General features: G+C 35.8%; 1 protein-coding gene across 3 annotated transcripts in view; it reads right to left on the bottom strand.

The window, feature by feature from the left end:
* Nucleotides 1-9,960: 9,960 nt before the first annotated feature.
* Nucleotides 9,961-15,428, bottom strand: part of LOC124634295 (peroxidase-like) — a 34,333-nt gene continuing 28,865 nt past the window's right edge. For all 3 annotated transcript variants that reach the window (XM_047169821.1, XM_047169819.1, XM_047169820.1), the window contains exons 9-13: nucleotides 15,016-15,299; nucleotides 13,245-13,400; nucleotides 12,814-12,934; nucleotides 12,308-12,488; nucleotides 9,961-11,711 (exon numbers count right to left, since the gene is read on the bottom strand). In XM_047169821.1, the coding sequence (XP_047025777.1) occupies nucleotides 11,570-11,711; nucleotides 12,308-12,488; nucleotides 12,814-12,934; nucleotides 13,245-13,400; nucleotides 15,016-15,299 (884 nt within the window). In that variant the 3' untranslated portion in view covers nucleotides 9,961-11,569. The remainder of the gene's footprint in view (nucleotides 11,712-12,307; nucleotides 12,489-12,813; nucleotides 12,935-13,244; nucleotides 13,401-15,015; nucleotides 15,300-15,428) is intronic.

Genomic DNA, 15,428 nt, shown 5'->3' with positions numbered 1-15,428 from the left:
ATCTAACATTGTCCTTCTATGTGTGGAAATATAGTGCAAATTACCAATTCTCCTAGCGAGCGCGTTGATTATAGTAATTTCCTACTCAGTGTTCTTTGTGGCGGTCATTGAGGCCACACTTCGTAGTAAACAAACTTCAATAACATAACATACGTTTGTAACTCAACAAGATATAAACACAGGATTCCTTGCATACTTATCAACATCAAAGTCTCAAGCAATTCTATGGCTATTCAAAGGGTGCAAATTGGGAAGGCTCATTAATCTTCTTGAATAGAAACCTTAATTCCTAATATATAATTTCACGGCTTGTCATTCAAAATTAACATTACCTAAAGGTACATTAAATAAAACTAAATCTATGTACCTATATCAACATTACACAAAAGAACTTGGAAGTAATAAATTGCGTCAAAATATCGGTCTTCATCGCAATCACCCGGTAATGGTACTCAATAGACTGCCATGGCTGTCAATATTATTGTAATGTGAACAAAACTATTGATACAGTCACAAAATATTGATTTATTATTACAAATTAAGTTGAACAGGACTTGGCTTCTATGCGATCTCAAAACTTTTTACGGTGAAAGAATTGCGTAGAGAGACTTGGTTTTTTTTTTCATTAAATGTTTTTGGTGGGATCTTATTATCAATAATAATAATCTGGCAAGGCCCAGTCAATTACTTCTGCAAGCAACTCTCGCACAATATATCTCATTACTAAACTGAATTAAGCGTAACTAATTCAGAGGCCACACTATCGACATCTATGGTACAATAACTTAATTTACGTGACGAGCCATCACTACACTAGGTACTCGTTATTTCGAGTTTCTGCTAACATGGCATCATAAGTTTAGCAATACGGTCTCAAAGCGTATATCCTCCGCAGAACAATCACTAGTGTAAGCCTTTGTAGACACGTTATTAATATAAAGTACCTTCTCGTTTATATGCAGTGTTCTTGCAATTGTTCTAATGCAACACTAGATTAGGACCGCAAATAATGGTGCCGTCTAGTCTAGATAAACACGCTTAGATGTAGGAAACTAAATACATATTATAATGGGTATACTTTAGTAGATTCAACTAGATCTACCATCGACACACAGGGGGTTACTCGAAGATACTTGAGTAAACTAAGCATTCAGGGTTAAACTTTCTTCATGTCTGGACTATTTCATATTTCCTGAGATAATGCAATCAAAACAAACCTCCCCGCTGCGTAACTCTAATGTAGTTAAAACTTCGATCTCCATACACTTATGGATAGATAAGATATCTCATAGTAGGCCCGCATCGAGTTGGAGATATCAGGCACAAGACAGGAGAATATAAAGGAACATACCTACTAATTATCGGAATGATCAACTTGAATGAAAGTTTATAGTCATAGCATGGTAAGGGACTTAACTTCGCTGCGGGAAGTCCCTGGCAAAAAAATCTAAATGCCTTTTCCCTGACCAAATATAATTAACCAGGTATAAACGATTAAATCAACAGTAAAAGAATATGAATAATTTGTCAATAGGTATTGGAATGAGGATTTCCCAGTTTAAGGTAATTTGGAGATTCTAAATATTTTTGATGTTTAAGGAAAAGATGCAATAGTGCAAGATGCAACTTTCCCAATTACTGACGTCTATTGTGGTGAATCTTGCATCTGACGGACGAGGTTAAAGCAAGAGCGACGGAGGAAAACTAAAGTATAAGGTCCAATGTGCCTGTGACGTGCTTGCCTGCTTAGAAAGCATAGAATTCAGTGATTCAACATTTTTATACCTACGTATCATTACCTTATATTAATTTGAATTTTGGTACTTTTTGGAATTCATATTTTTATAAAACATGATTATATGAAAAGGAAGAGAAATGAAAATCATGTTAAAATCTATACATATAATAAATCTATACATATAATAAATCTGTAAAAAAACTGTGTCTGTACATTGAATATATTAAAAAAATAATAATTGGGTGGGGTTTAGAAACAGTAATGGAGCACAAATCCAAAAAAAAAATTCTGTCTGTATGTCTGTATGTCTGTATGTCTGTATGTCTGTATGTCTGTTTGTTTGTACACGCTAATCTTCCGAACTACTGAACGGATTTCAATGATTTTTTCTTTGTTGTATCAGTATTAAGCCTGGTCAACATATAGGCTATAATTTATCTTCGAAACTTGAAGACCTGATGCAGAACTCCAACAGACCAATAAAACTATAAGAGATACAAATATGGTGCCGTGGCAAAATTTGTTTCATTTGATGAGCATTTTCAGCTGAGATAATAAATTTTAAGATCTGGAACACCTGATGTGGAACCCCAAGAGCCCAGCTTCTCTGTACCATATACAGGTATGACGTTTTAGCAAAAGTTGTTCAATTTGATAAGCACTTTCTATTGACTTATACAAATTGAAGATCTAAAACATCTGATGTGGAACTCCAGGGGCCCAGCTAGACTATAGCATATAGAGGTATGACGTTTTAGCAAAAGTTGTTCAATCTGATAAGCACTCTCTGTTGACTTATAAAAATTGAAGATGTAAAACACCTGATGTGGAACTCCAGGAGCCCTGCTAGACTATATGAAGCATATGAAGATAAGACGTTTTAACAAAAGTGGTTCAATCTGATAAGCACTCTCTATTGACGCATTTTCCTTTTCTCTCTCACACAAACACATAATAACGAAGATACAACAACGCTTGAATTTCGTGTTAAGTCACTGCTTAGTACAAATTTTACATACCTAGACGTGGCGTCACGAGCCCCCACTTTCTAACTGTCACCACGACTTTGTCATCTATTTAATGTTTTTTTACGTAATATTTTTGCCACACACAACTTAAATGCGGACTAATTAGAATCACTACTTTTATCCCTATGTTCACGTCTATTGCGACTTGCTGACCCCGTAGTCGTGGCATAAGGGACAGGATCCGCGTACGAAGTCGCGGGCAGAAGCTATCTATACATATAATAAATCTGTAAAAAAACTGTGTCTGTACATTGAATATATTAAAAAAATAATAATTGGGTGGGGTTTAGAAACAGTAATGGAGCACAAATCCAAAAAAAAAATTCTGTCTGTATGTCTGTATGTCTGTATGTCTGTATGTCTGTTTGTTTGTACACGCTAATCTTCCGAACTACTGAACGGATTTCAATGATTTTTTCTTTGTTGTATCAGTATTAAGCCTGGTCAACATATAGGCTATAATTTATCTTCGAAACTTGAAGACCTGATGCAGAACTCCAACAGACCAATAAAACTATAAGAGATACAAATATGGTGCCGTGGCAAAATTTGTTTCATTTGATGAGCATTTTCAGCTGAGATAATAAATTTTAAGATCTGGAACACCTGATGTGGAACCCCAAGAGCCCAGCTTCTCTGTACCATATACAGGTATGACGTTTTAGCAAAAGTTGTTCAATTTGATAAGCACTTTCTATTGACTTATACAAATTGAAGATCTAAAACATCTGATGTGGAACTCCAGGGGCCCAGCTAGACTATAGCATATAGAGGTATGACGTTTTAGCAAAAGTTGTTCAATCTGATAAGCACTCTCTGTTGACTTATAAAAATTGAAGATGTAAAACACCTGATGTGGAACTCCAGGAGCCCTGCTAGACTATATGAAGCATATGAAGATAAGACGTTTTAACAAAAGTGGTTCAATCTGATAAGCACTCTCTATTGACGCATTTTTCTTTTCTCTCTCACACAAACACATAATAACGAAGATACAACAACGCTTGAATTTCGTGTTAAGTCACTGCTTAGTACAAATTTTACATACCTAGACGTGGCGTCACGAGCCCCCACTTTCTAACTGTCACCACGACTTTGTCATCTATTTAATGTTTTTTTACGTAATATTTTTGCCACACACAACTTAAATGCGGACTAATTAGAATCACTACTTTTATCCCTATGTTCACGTCTATTGCGACTTGCTGACCCCGTAGTCGTGGCATAAGGGACAGGATCCGCGTACGAAGTCGCGGGCAGAAGCTATCTATACATATAATAAATCTGTAAAAAAACTGTGTCTGTACATTGAATATATTAAAAAAATAATAATTGGGTGGGGTTTAGAAACAGTAATGGAGCACAAATCCAAAAAAAAAATTCTGTCTGTATGTCTGTATGTCTGTATGTCTGTATGTCTGTTTGTTTGTACACGCTAATCTTCCGAACTACTGAACGGATTTCAATGATTTTTTCTTTGTTGTATCAGTATTAAGCCTGGTCAACATATAGGCTATAATTTATCTTCGAAACTTGAAGACCTGATGCAGAACTCCAACAGACCAATAAAACTATAAGAGATACAAATATGGTGCCGTGGCAAAATTTGTTTCATTTGATGAGCATTTTCAGCTGAGATAATAAATTTTAAGATCTGGAACACCTGATGTGGAACCCCAAGAGCCCAGCTTCTCTGTACCATATACAGGTATGACGTTTTAGCAAAAGTTGTTCAATTTGATAAGCACTTTCTATTGACTTATACAAATTGAAGATCTAAAACATCTGATGTGGAACTCCAGGGGCCCAGCTAGACTATAGCATATAGAGGTATGACGTTTTAGCAAAAGTTGTTCAATCTGATAAGCACTCTCTGTTGACTTATAAAAATTGAAGATGTAAAACACCTGATGTGGAACTCCAGGAGCCCTGCTAGACTATATGAAGCATATGAAGATAAGACGTTTTAACAAAAGTGGTTCAATCTGATAAGCACTCTCTATTGACGCATTTTCCTTTTCTCTCTCACACAAACACATAATAACGAAGATACAACAACGCTTGAATTTCGTGTTAAGTCACTGCTTAGTACAAATTTTACATACCTAGACGTGGCGTCACGAGCCCCCACTTTCTAACTGTCACCACGACTTTGTCATCTATTTAATGTTTTTTTACGTAATATTTTTGCCACACACAACTTAAATGCGGACTAATTAGAATCACTACTTTTATCCCTATGTTCACGTCTATTGCGACTTGCTGACCCCGTAGTCGTGGCATAAGGGACAGGATCCGCGTACGAAGTCGCGGGCAGAAGCTAGTCAATCATAAAAAAGGTAAACTGCATTTATTTTGTCTTTTATACTTTTGATTTACCTATTACTTTAGATATAGACTTCTAATAGGATATACAAGATAAACATTTCCCTGATCAATTTACTATTCCAATTTATTGATATTTATTGATGGGTCATAAAACTGATTGTAGGATCTTTTCCAATTACACAATATTCCAGTAAGTGCAGTAAGATGTGAATAAGAACTGTCGCAAAAACACAATCTGCGCAATAACTAGTAATTATACCACATCATAAGGATACCTATTTACGAAAATTCTTCGATGTAGGTACCTAACATTATATGGTTTGGTACTCCGCGGCATCTGTTGAAGCTGGTAAAGAAACCTAATTTTGTTGGGAAATGTGGTAAAAGGCTAGGAAAGATAAAAATTACCAACACATGCTATCCATTATTTATCATTAGGTATTAAGTATCTTATGCTGAGTATATACAATATATATAGAACACTTTACTTAGTCTGAGAGTGTTTTTTTTTTTCAGGACACTTAAATTAGTTACGAAGCCTAAAAACTAACGGTATCTTTAACTGAACATTGAAGCTTTCCACTAAGACAATCAGAGCTGACCACTCAAATCAGTTAGGTACATGAAATCACAAACTGACAATTATAAATTTCAAAAATTACACCACCGATTTAAAACAATCAACTATCATAACACCTGAACAATTAATCATAAAAAAATATTATAATATATTATAATACTAATCTGACTCGTGTATTCCTAACTACGGTGTTAACAACAACTGAGTATATAGGCATTTAGATAATATCTACGCATAGGTATGTAATCACAATAGGAGCTCGGACGAAGACGTAAGGAACCGTGTAATTACTAAACGTGAAAGGTCTGTCATTCTATATGTATGAACGAACATACATGTATAATGTATGAACGTGGTATTATTTGCACGTGTGCTTGGAAGATATTATGAGAGGTCAAAAGTCTTGTATTTTTGTTGTACGATACTAATTAGGACGTTCGTGTTATACCTAGATAAACTTTCACGTATCACTGCACTCATATAATATATGAAGCGTGAGGTCTAGTCTGTAATATAGTGTTATAAGTTTTTGATGTATTGTATCTACTTCCCTAAAAGCAGATACTTTCTAACGTTTGTTCCTGGAGCTAAGAAAATTGACTGTATAATTCTTCACAAAAGCTTTGACGTTTTTTCAGCTAGGCAATTTGCTAACTACCTACTACCTTCTTAATAAGAATATAGCTATACATTTTGTAACACTAGTTAAATGATCACAGACATTAATCCCTAGCAAGTTACCTCAATTATATCGGCTCAATGCAACAACCATTAATCTATAGGAACGGAAGTCATGCTCTAACATTGTAGATAGATCATGACCGATTCTATGGTGATTGGTAAGTATAAATTCTTTTGTTTCGGCTCATTTCGAACCGCCATAAAGGCTCGCCTTGAACACTTCGTGTATATCGGGGAGTGAATTGACCTTACTAAGTTGCGTAAGTAAACCAATTTATTGGAACAAGTGCGTAGGTTAACGTACCAAAAATGCGAGAATAAATTTCGTAAGTTGTTAAGACTTGAACAATTGTGAGAAAGTCCAGAGTTTTCAAATTGAGTGGGTTTTAGGGCAGATTTCTTTTTGGATTAGATGCGTTGACGTCTGCCAATAGCGTGGGTATTGCGATCCAGTTAGTCTAGTCAACTGTTAAATATCGTCCAATCAAGTGGGTATCTATGGTTAAATAATAATTCAACACTCAAAACCACTCTTTTCTATGAAAATTGAAAATACATAGTAGGTAAACAGTTGTTTTGAAAAAAACCGGCCAAGTGCGAGTCGGACTCGCGCACGAAGGGTTCCGTAAAAGAGCAAAAATTTACCAAAAAAATCACGTTTGTTGTATGGGGGTCCCCCAAAATATTTATTTTGTTCTAGTTTTCAGTATTTTTTGTTATAGCGGCAACAGAAATACATCATCTGTGAAAATTTCAACTCTCTAACTATCACTGAGTAGGGTCCTGAATAGGGTCCCGTTTTACCCTCTGGGTACGGAGCCCTAAAAAGTGACGTCTATTTTGTCGGTGAATTTGGGCCTTAAAATAACAACCATAACAAAGAATGTTTTTGTGCAAATTAACTTGTATTTCCTAATATAATTGCCAATTAAATCACTATTGTTTGCAGTCACACAGTTGTATCACAGTAATTCGTCATAGCTATTGTTTTTGCACCTGAAATAACGTTTTTTCCCTTCATTCAAGGACGTCTGGAAAAGAATGCTCGTGGTATCAAGCCCTTTGTACGTACCTACATATTTTTTCGTAATCATTTACTTAGTATCTAAATATATATTTAATTCAATCTCTTAAATACTTATAAAAAAACAGTTCAGATGGTCAAATATAAAACTCAAATCTGAGCTAAAAGTTTGTTCGTTTACTCGCATTAGCAATTAAACTAAGTAAAACTTATTTGTCATAGTTTAGAACACGTAGTTTTAAGAACTTTTGGGACCTAAATTCTATGACCTAGATAACATTCAATTGTTTCAGTTACTGTTGTGCTCTATAAATAAAATTTAAATCAGATTTTTAAATTTAAGAAAGTCATTTGATTTTAATTCATGACAACATCATCTGCCTAGCCTTTTCCCAACCACGTAGGGGTCGGCTTCCAGTCTTACCGTTTGCTGATAAGTACCAGTGTTTTATAAGAAGCGACTACCTCTCTAAAGTCTCCGACCCGATTACACGTCAGACTTTCTGGCTTCTGACACACACGGATTCAGAGATTTTTTAGCCTAACGAAATAATTGGAAATTCATGACTGCGAAACTGTTTAAATATGAAAGACGCTCTGAGTTAGTAGTGAATACTTTGCATACCGTACTCGTATATCCTTTCACTTAAATTCACGTGCTTGAATATTTAAAAATGCCTACATAATAATTATTTAACCTCCTTTCTGCACTGGAGTTAGCGTAGCTACAAATAACCAAATTGCTTACTCAAAAAATTAAGTAATATTCCAATTATTGAATTCATTTGGCTTATTCTGCACTATGCAGTGCTATATTGATTTTATTCAAGTAAGTTCTGTAGTTTTCATTAATTTATAAAATTATATTCATTTATCAAATTATATTTAAAAAAATGTTATATTTCGGAAATGATGAAATTCTCCCAGTTTTGTCAACATTTTACAAGTTCCATGTTATTGCTGCGAGATAATCTATACTTAAAACAAGATTTTATTTCCTCACATTGAATCTTTTATTTCCGTAAAAACAGTACCAATTAAAAGTTCCAGAATTCCTTATTGTCAAGGAAGGAGTCAATATTATCGACGTCACCGGTACCTATTCAATTAATTCAATACCTGACACATAAATTACGCACCATTTCGTGGCAGGCAGTCATAAGAACAAAATGATTATATATATCTACGTATTAACTCATCCTCTCATTATGGTAAAAATAAAAAAGCCTTGCATCACGTAAGAATCCCAATTAATAAAATTAAATGAATGTTTACTTGACCAGTGACTGATCTTCTCACAGATACGCTAACATTGCCGTCCACACCTTGCGATCCTCAATGTTGATAGCAATCCTGTCCAAAACCTGATTAATGACTTGATAAAAATGCATCCTGCTGCACAAGTATGGTATGACAATAATTTACCATCAAAAAAACATTTTTATTATTATTATTTTTGTATGTCTCTAACCGACCACGGGACTACAGAGTCCCGGATTTTTGGAAGGCGAACGTGGGGCCGAAGCCAACACGCTGAAGCCCTTTTGAGACAACTTTAATGAAATGGTAACACAAAACCGACGATTATCCCTGTATACACTATAGAAATGTACCCAAGAACAATCCCCGGTTCTGTGCTAAACTATTGCTAACTATGGATAAAAACTACTTAGGCTATTGTGATGGGATGCTAATGGACTAGGAATGGGGAAACTACGGGAACTATGGCACCTGCCGATGACAATGTATTAAATACATGTTAAAATGGCAGGTGGAGACTCGCCAACTCACTTACTGGGCCCCCGGGAATCAGTCACTGAAAAGCAACAAGAGGGCAACAGGGACATGAGCGGCTGAGAAGGGTGAGGATACCTCGGCGGACTTTAAACGCAGATCACGCGCTCCCTGTGGGTCCAGCATCACCGGCCCACTCGCCACTTACCACGAGGCACCTACCCTCCGAGCAGGACTAACCTTGCTCTAGCGACTCCACTCTGACCGGCCGATGAAGGCAAGCCAAGAGGCGGGAGACCTATCCCCCGTCATGCTTCACTCCGGCAAGCCGGAGGTGGGGGACAGTATACTCTCCCTGGAGCACTCGGATATATAGCCCCGCGGGGTCGCTACTCCCCGTCATCCGCCTCAGATGCCCTGCGGGGCTATTATTATTATTATTTTAGCCCATACTGTCCCACTGCTGGGCAAAGGCCTCCCCATCTTGCTTCCACACTTCTCGATCTTTCGACCGAGCCCACCAGTCAAAAAAACATACGAGCATTAATTTAATTTTCCTCTACATGGTCGTTAAGCCTCTTTACTGTGTAAAAACCGGCACAAATAACAATTAAGAAGTGAGTGTGAAGTTTTTAATGTATAAAATATAGTTTTTTACATTATTACTCACTATGTTTGACCTTATGAAAATAAATCATTGTGCCACACACAGTGCTCAAAAAGCTTTATAAAAAAATGTGGAAAATATTACACAAACATAAATATCGTATAGGTATGCTTATTCTCTCGATTATTGACACACCTTTGAAATTGGTAGGTAGGACGACGGGCAATAAAATTCACAAAATACATTATAAATCAATTTATTGGCGTATAAAAAGGAAACTTAAGAATAAAGAATAAGTCATTCTGCTTTAACATTAAATTAATTTCAATACATTCATTTTGTTCGCGATCAACACTAATTAACAACTTTTATACAATAACATTTTAAATACATAGGGCAAGGTATTCTATGGATATAATTATTTTTACAAAGATGTACTCTTTGTGACCAATTACATACTTTATAGTTTCAATATAAGAAAGCTTTGTGCTAAATCATGATATAAGACGTAATAAGAAAAAGTTCGTAAAAGAAATATAATAATATGAAAATAATTGACATGTTATTGCATCATCACGCTAAATACTTATTAAACTTAAATATAATTCACAATCCATTAAGTAATTTAGAAAATGACGACATCAATCAATTAAAAAGAAACCCTTTTCAGAATTGGTCGTTAAAACTACTAAAAATATTAACATTCCAGTCTTTGGCATTAAAGTACGCCTTCGCTTTAAAATTTCGTTGACATTTAAAAAATACCTATTAAACAAATACATGCCCGCAGACTTAAACCTATTAACATAAAAAAAATCATAAGAGAACTCGGAAACAAGACGAGGTAACAACAAGAAACAAAGAAAAGAAAGCGCTGAGATACAAGAATACTGGGACCAGAATAATTGAGTTTCTATCTAGGCAGTCGTCACTCGGATGCAGCAGGAGTTACGCACGATAGCGATCAAAATAAACATCATGTTGCACAAGACATAATAAATTTCAGTGAAAACTGGCTAGCCTCGTTATGTCACCAAATGCTTATAATCTTTATGTGGATCGCTTCGTGCGTCATGAAAACGAAATCTCTTGACAATCAACTCTTTCCTCATCAGTGGAGTTATGAAGCCTAAACGTGTTTTAAAAAATGCATAATTAACGTTAAAACTGTATCACAACCTCAGCCAGAGTAGACTTCAATAAATACATTTATTGGCAGTACTTTGGCTAGATTATAAGATAGCAGTCGATCCTCTAATAATATCTTAGTATTTTTTTTGTTTGTTTTTGTTATTAGAGACAATTCTTGGATCTTTTAACATATGGATCTCAAGAATCATTGACTCGCGTCCCGTACTCGAGACCATTTCTCTATGCAGTGGACTTATTGTCCACATATCACAGCCACTGTACGACACGGTACAACCACACGATGGGCAGATACGACCAAACCTCTTCATTAAAATTGATAGAAATCTCATGTTTTCAGAGGATACTCAAATGGTCTACATCCTAAAGTCCTACGACTTAAAGTTCACTTTCGCCTAAGCGTCGAGGAACGTGGTTTCAATTAAGCCTAACTAAATAAACACACTGTCACAATCAAACAAAATACTGAAACTCTCGACTACATTAACTTCTACAATGCAAGCTGGTACAGTCTTAATACAATCCTCTACAACCATAACTACATTGGAGTTTTCATAACTTGGTATTGCAACTACAAAAAGCATCAAGATTTTTAAGTACTCGATGGTCCAAATGACAATATGACTAACACTAAAACTAATTACATTGGCCTAACTTGCACTGCAGATGAACAAAATATACTTAAAATAAGGGCGAGAATCTACTTGGTGGAGTTTCCCGAGCTGCCAACTTTATTTTTGAGCCAGTTGTTAGTCCGGGTGAGAATATCCGGCTGTTCTGCTGCAGCCTGCCAGGCTTCCAGATTGACCTTCTTGATTTCTTCGCAAGGTACAACAGGATTGCTGCAAAGATAAGACAGAATAAATCAGTCTCATGATTCCTAGTCCACTAAATGTCATCGTTAATGATACTCGTCACAAAATTCAAAATAGCCATCCAAATGTCAAAATGAGAAGGACAACCACTTTCAATGATGACGAAACTGTTTTCGAGTAAACAAGTGAAGCAGGAAGCTCAGAAGGTCGGTATTGTCAGCAGTGATTCTACGAGCATCAGAGACCCACTTTCTATAAGGAATTGTATTTTTGATACCAAACTGGGTATGTGGTGTACAACTGCAAAAACCTCATCACCTTCGGATGGAATCAAAAACAAACTAAAAAAATCACACTTTCTGTGTTAAAGAACGTGAGGCCTGTTTACCTTCAATTTAAAAAAAGGATTACAAAATGATACATTCGAGGTTTCTTTATCAGTCGGTCTTATGCTTTTGGCGTTAAACCAGCAAGACTGTCTAAGGAGGCAGGTTGAATTTCAAAACGGAGATGTAACAGTTTTAAGAATGTGCTTTTATGATGGTGCCTAAAGCAGTTCTTTTAGGGAAAGTGAATTTTCTTAAAACAGCTATTAATTATGAAGTATGTGTTGTTTAATTTACCTGACAGAAACTGGCTGGAAAGCATCCTTTTGTATTCTGTCAAGAGGCGTGTTGTCACAAATGAGTCTTGCAAGAGAGGCACGTTTGATTTCAGCAAGTTGCCTCTTCGTGAACTTGCCAGATTCGTCCTGGTGGCTGTAGAAGTATCTGTCACCGGCCTTTGTGCGCCATAGCTGTTCTCCTGTAGAAGAAAAATCATTTTATTAGCAAAAAATGTGCGATTTTAAACAATAAAAAAAAAAGTTAATTGACAAAGAAGTCTAAAAACTTTTGAAGGTCAAGTTTCCAAAATACAGTCCTCCAAAACGCGCACTTTTAACCATTTCCTGTTTTTTTGCTGGGAAGAAATGGTGGAACCAACCACCCAGCAACACAATTCTGCCTGTATGATTTGAACAGCCGGTTCTATGCAAATTCATTCATTTCTGTTAAATGTAAAGTGATGATCTGACTACATAACTACGTATTTTTTGGCGTTAAATACTATATACTTAAACGTTACTTACTCATAATGCAAATAGCAGTAGGTCCCAGCAATGATCCAGGGACGGGACTCTCCGCCATCATACCAATCACCAAGTCGATGTCACCGGGCTGCTCGTACAGTTTCGATAGTTTATCGATAGTCTGTAAAAATTAAGTTTTTTTTTTTAAATTAGTTACCGAAATATGATACCATCACAACTCATAATACAATTTACTAATTTTTTATTAAGTTTTTTTTGTGCCCCAATCAGGACACGATTTTCTCCTAAAGTGAAATGTACCTACTGGTTTAACCTTAGGAGATAAGTACCAACTTTCATATTTCTTTCTTTAGATATTTATTAAGGTAGACATTTATGATTACTCAATTAAAGGAAAAGTGAAATAGGAATCGTGACGTTGTTTCTTAAAATAATATATGCTTAAAAAGAGATTAGAAAATGACACTCACCTCTTCAGGCACGACATCAGCCAGCTGCTGGAAGCTGGTAACAGCAGGCAGGCCACAGAGAGCACGGTACTGTGTGTATCCAGGCAAGCCGTGATCGCGACCTCGCTGGACATCCACTGCTAGCACATCGAGACCTCCCAGCCATTGGTTACGGAGCTGTTGGACAAAAATGTACTTTATGAATAGGGCGACAAGGGATAAATTAAAAGCTTAGGATGGATTATTTTTGTTCAATTAGACAACAATAAGTCAGTCAATTTAAAGATACGCTAAATGAACTATACTATAAGATGGTTATACCTACAAATATTTTAATCACAATAGCTTGATTAGACGTAAATAAAGATATTAATTAGCAAAATCGTATCTTAGTAGCAATAATTGCTAAAGAAAAGTAATTAGATACAGTTAATGCTAATTTAGCGAAGAAAATGCAGCAAGCATAACTAACTGTAAATAACAAGCAATTATTGCTTCTACAGAATGAGTACTATATTTTATGCATGTTTACATAATTAATTCTCACTGATAAGTGCTGTAAATGGCACGTTATTGATAACAAGTTTATTATTAACACAAGCAGACAGATCAGCCGCAGACTGGTTTTTATAAGGACTATTTAAATTAACAATTTATTCTCTACAGTCATTGTCAATGTTACAATGTGCTAGGTCGTTTAGCACATTACACTAAGTAAGTGCCTACTTTTGTATATACCTACTACCTGAATATAGAGACACTATTATAATTAAAACCTTCAGAACAAATTAGAAGTTGTGGTAAAGATTTTAGTGCTCATATAGTTGACTTTGAGTTTTTTATTAATAGCTGGACAGACCGGTTGTTGACAATGCTCGCTCGATATTCAAGGAACTTTAACAAAACGGAAACCACTACCTCAGCCTTCGAGGAAAATAAGCGCAATTATATCTAATTAAATCAATTTGCACGTAGTCAGATCACATGATGTGAAATTACTTACAACTGTGATGCACAAACTGCACTTCACATGTGTACGTAAGATAAACACGTCCTATATGACATCCAACCATTGTTCAAGGCGAGAACAAACGTCCAATAAAATTCATAACAATTCCTCATCGCTTTGTCATTTCTTAGCGGGAAGTTATTCGACACAATTTTTTAAACATTATCGATATCTTCCTTGTTATAAGTATTTTGGCATACATTCGACTGCACTTATCTTATACCTATTTTTTATGTCAAAAAAAAACAAGTTCCATGTTGAAGAACTATGTCAATATACTTTGATATATGACCAAGGTGAAGTGACCTACCAGTTAGGATATGTAAATATTTTTATCGATAGACACGGGTTTCATTAACATGACTCTGCTATATTTATCGATGTTACCATACGAAGCTTCGATTCCAGTCTGATTACTAGCAGTTTTATAGTTGTTACTACCTACAATCGACATGTCGACATTCAGATGTAACTTGACATTGACTCGAGTTCATAATTACTTCAGTCTATCGATTAGCGACTATTTACGTCACTAGCGTACTATTTACCCTCGACACTATTGAAATCATTCTTTATTTAATCGATCATCCTATGTTTGTACATTTTTCCATCGCATGGACAACCATGGTCACCCGATCTATCTTTTATTCTTTCCTCAAAAGGAATATTGTCCTGTCTTTTTCCTGTAGCTTTTTTAGTTTCTTGATAGCCTAGCCTTTGTTCCTGTAAAATTTAAGTAATCTAATAGCTTTCCCATTGCTTTAAAAATGTATCAAAACTTACATCATCATCATAGTTGAAGTCCAATCCCTGGCTCTTCTGGCTGATCATTCCTCTTAAGATCTTCTCTAAACTTCCCTTCTGCGAAACCAGCTCTGGCTTGTAATAGTTGTTCATGAGACGGTGTGGCGTGACCCTGTTGTTGCCATCAACCAGCTCGATGTCCTTGTCCAGAAGACTGTTTACGAAGTGGAACCCAGCAGTGGCGAAGGAGTTGGTGATGGTAGGGTCAATTTCTGAATTGTAACCGGTATCGTAGCTCTCATACAGCTCATCGAACGCCTTTCCTGTGAATTGAACAATATTGGCCGATTAGTTTGATGGTGTGAATGTTAACTTACTTCATAATGCCCATTGTGCGCATGGAAAAAACCGTTAAATCAAAGTCGTTTTAACAATGGTTTGGTGATTGTAAC

The sequence above is a fragment of the Helicoverpa zea genome, chromosome 11, assembly GCF_022581195.2.
Source record: "Helicoverpa zea isolate HzStark_Cry1AcR chromosome 11, ilHelZeax1.1, whole genome shotgun sequence".
Lineage (NCBI taxonomy): Eukaryota > Metazoa > Arthropoda > Insecta > Lepidoptera > Noctuidae > Helicoverpa > Helicoverpa zea.
Note: the sequence above shows the minus strand (reverse complement) of the source record. Positions and strands in the feature narration are given on the sequence as shown.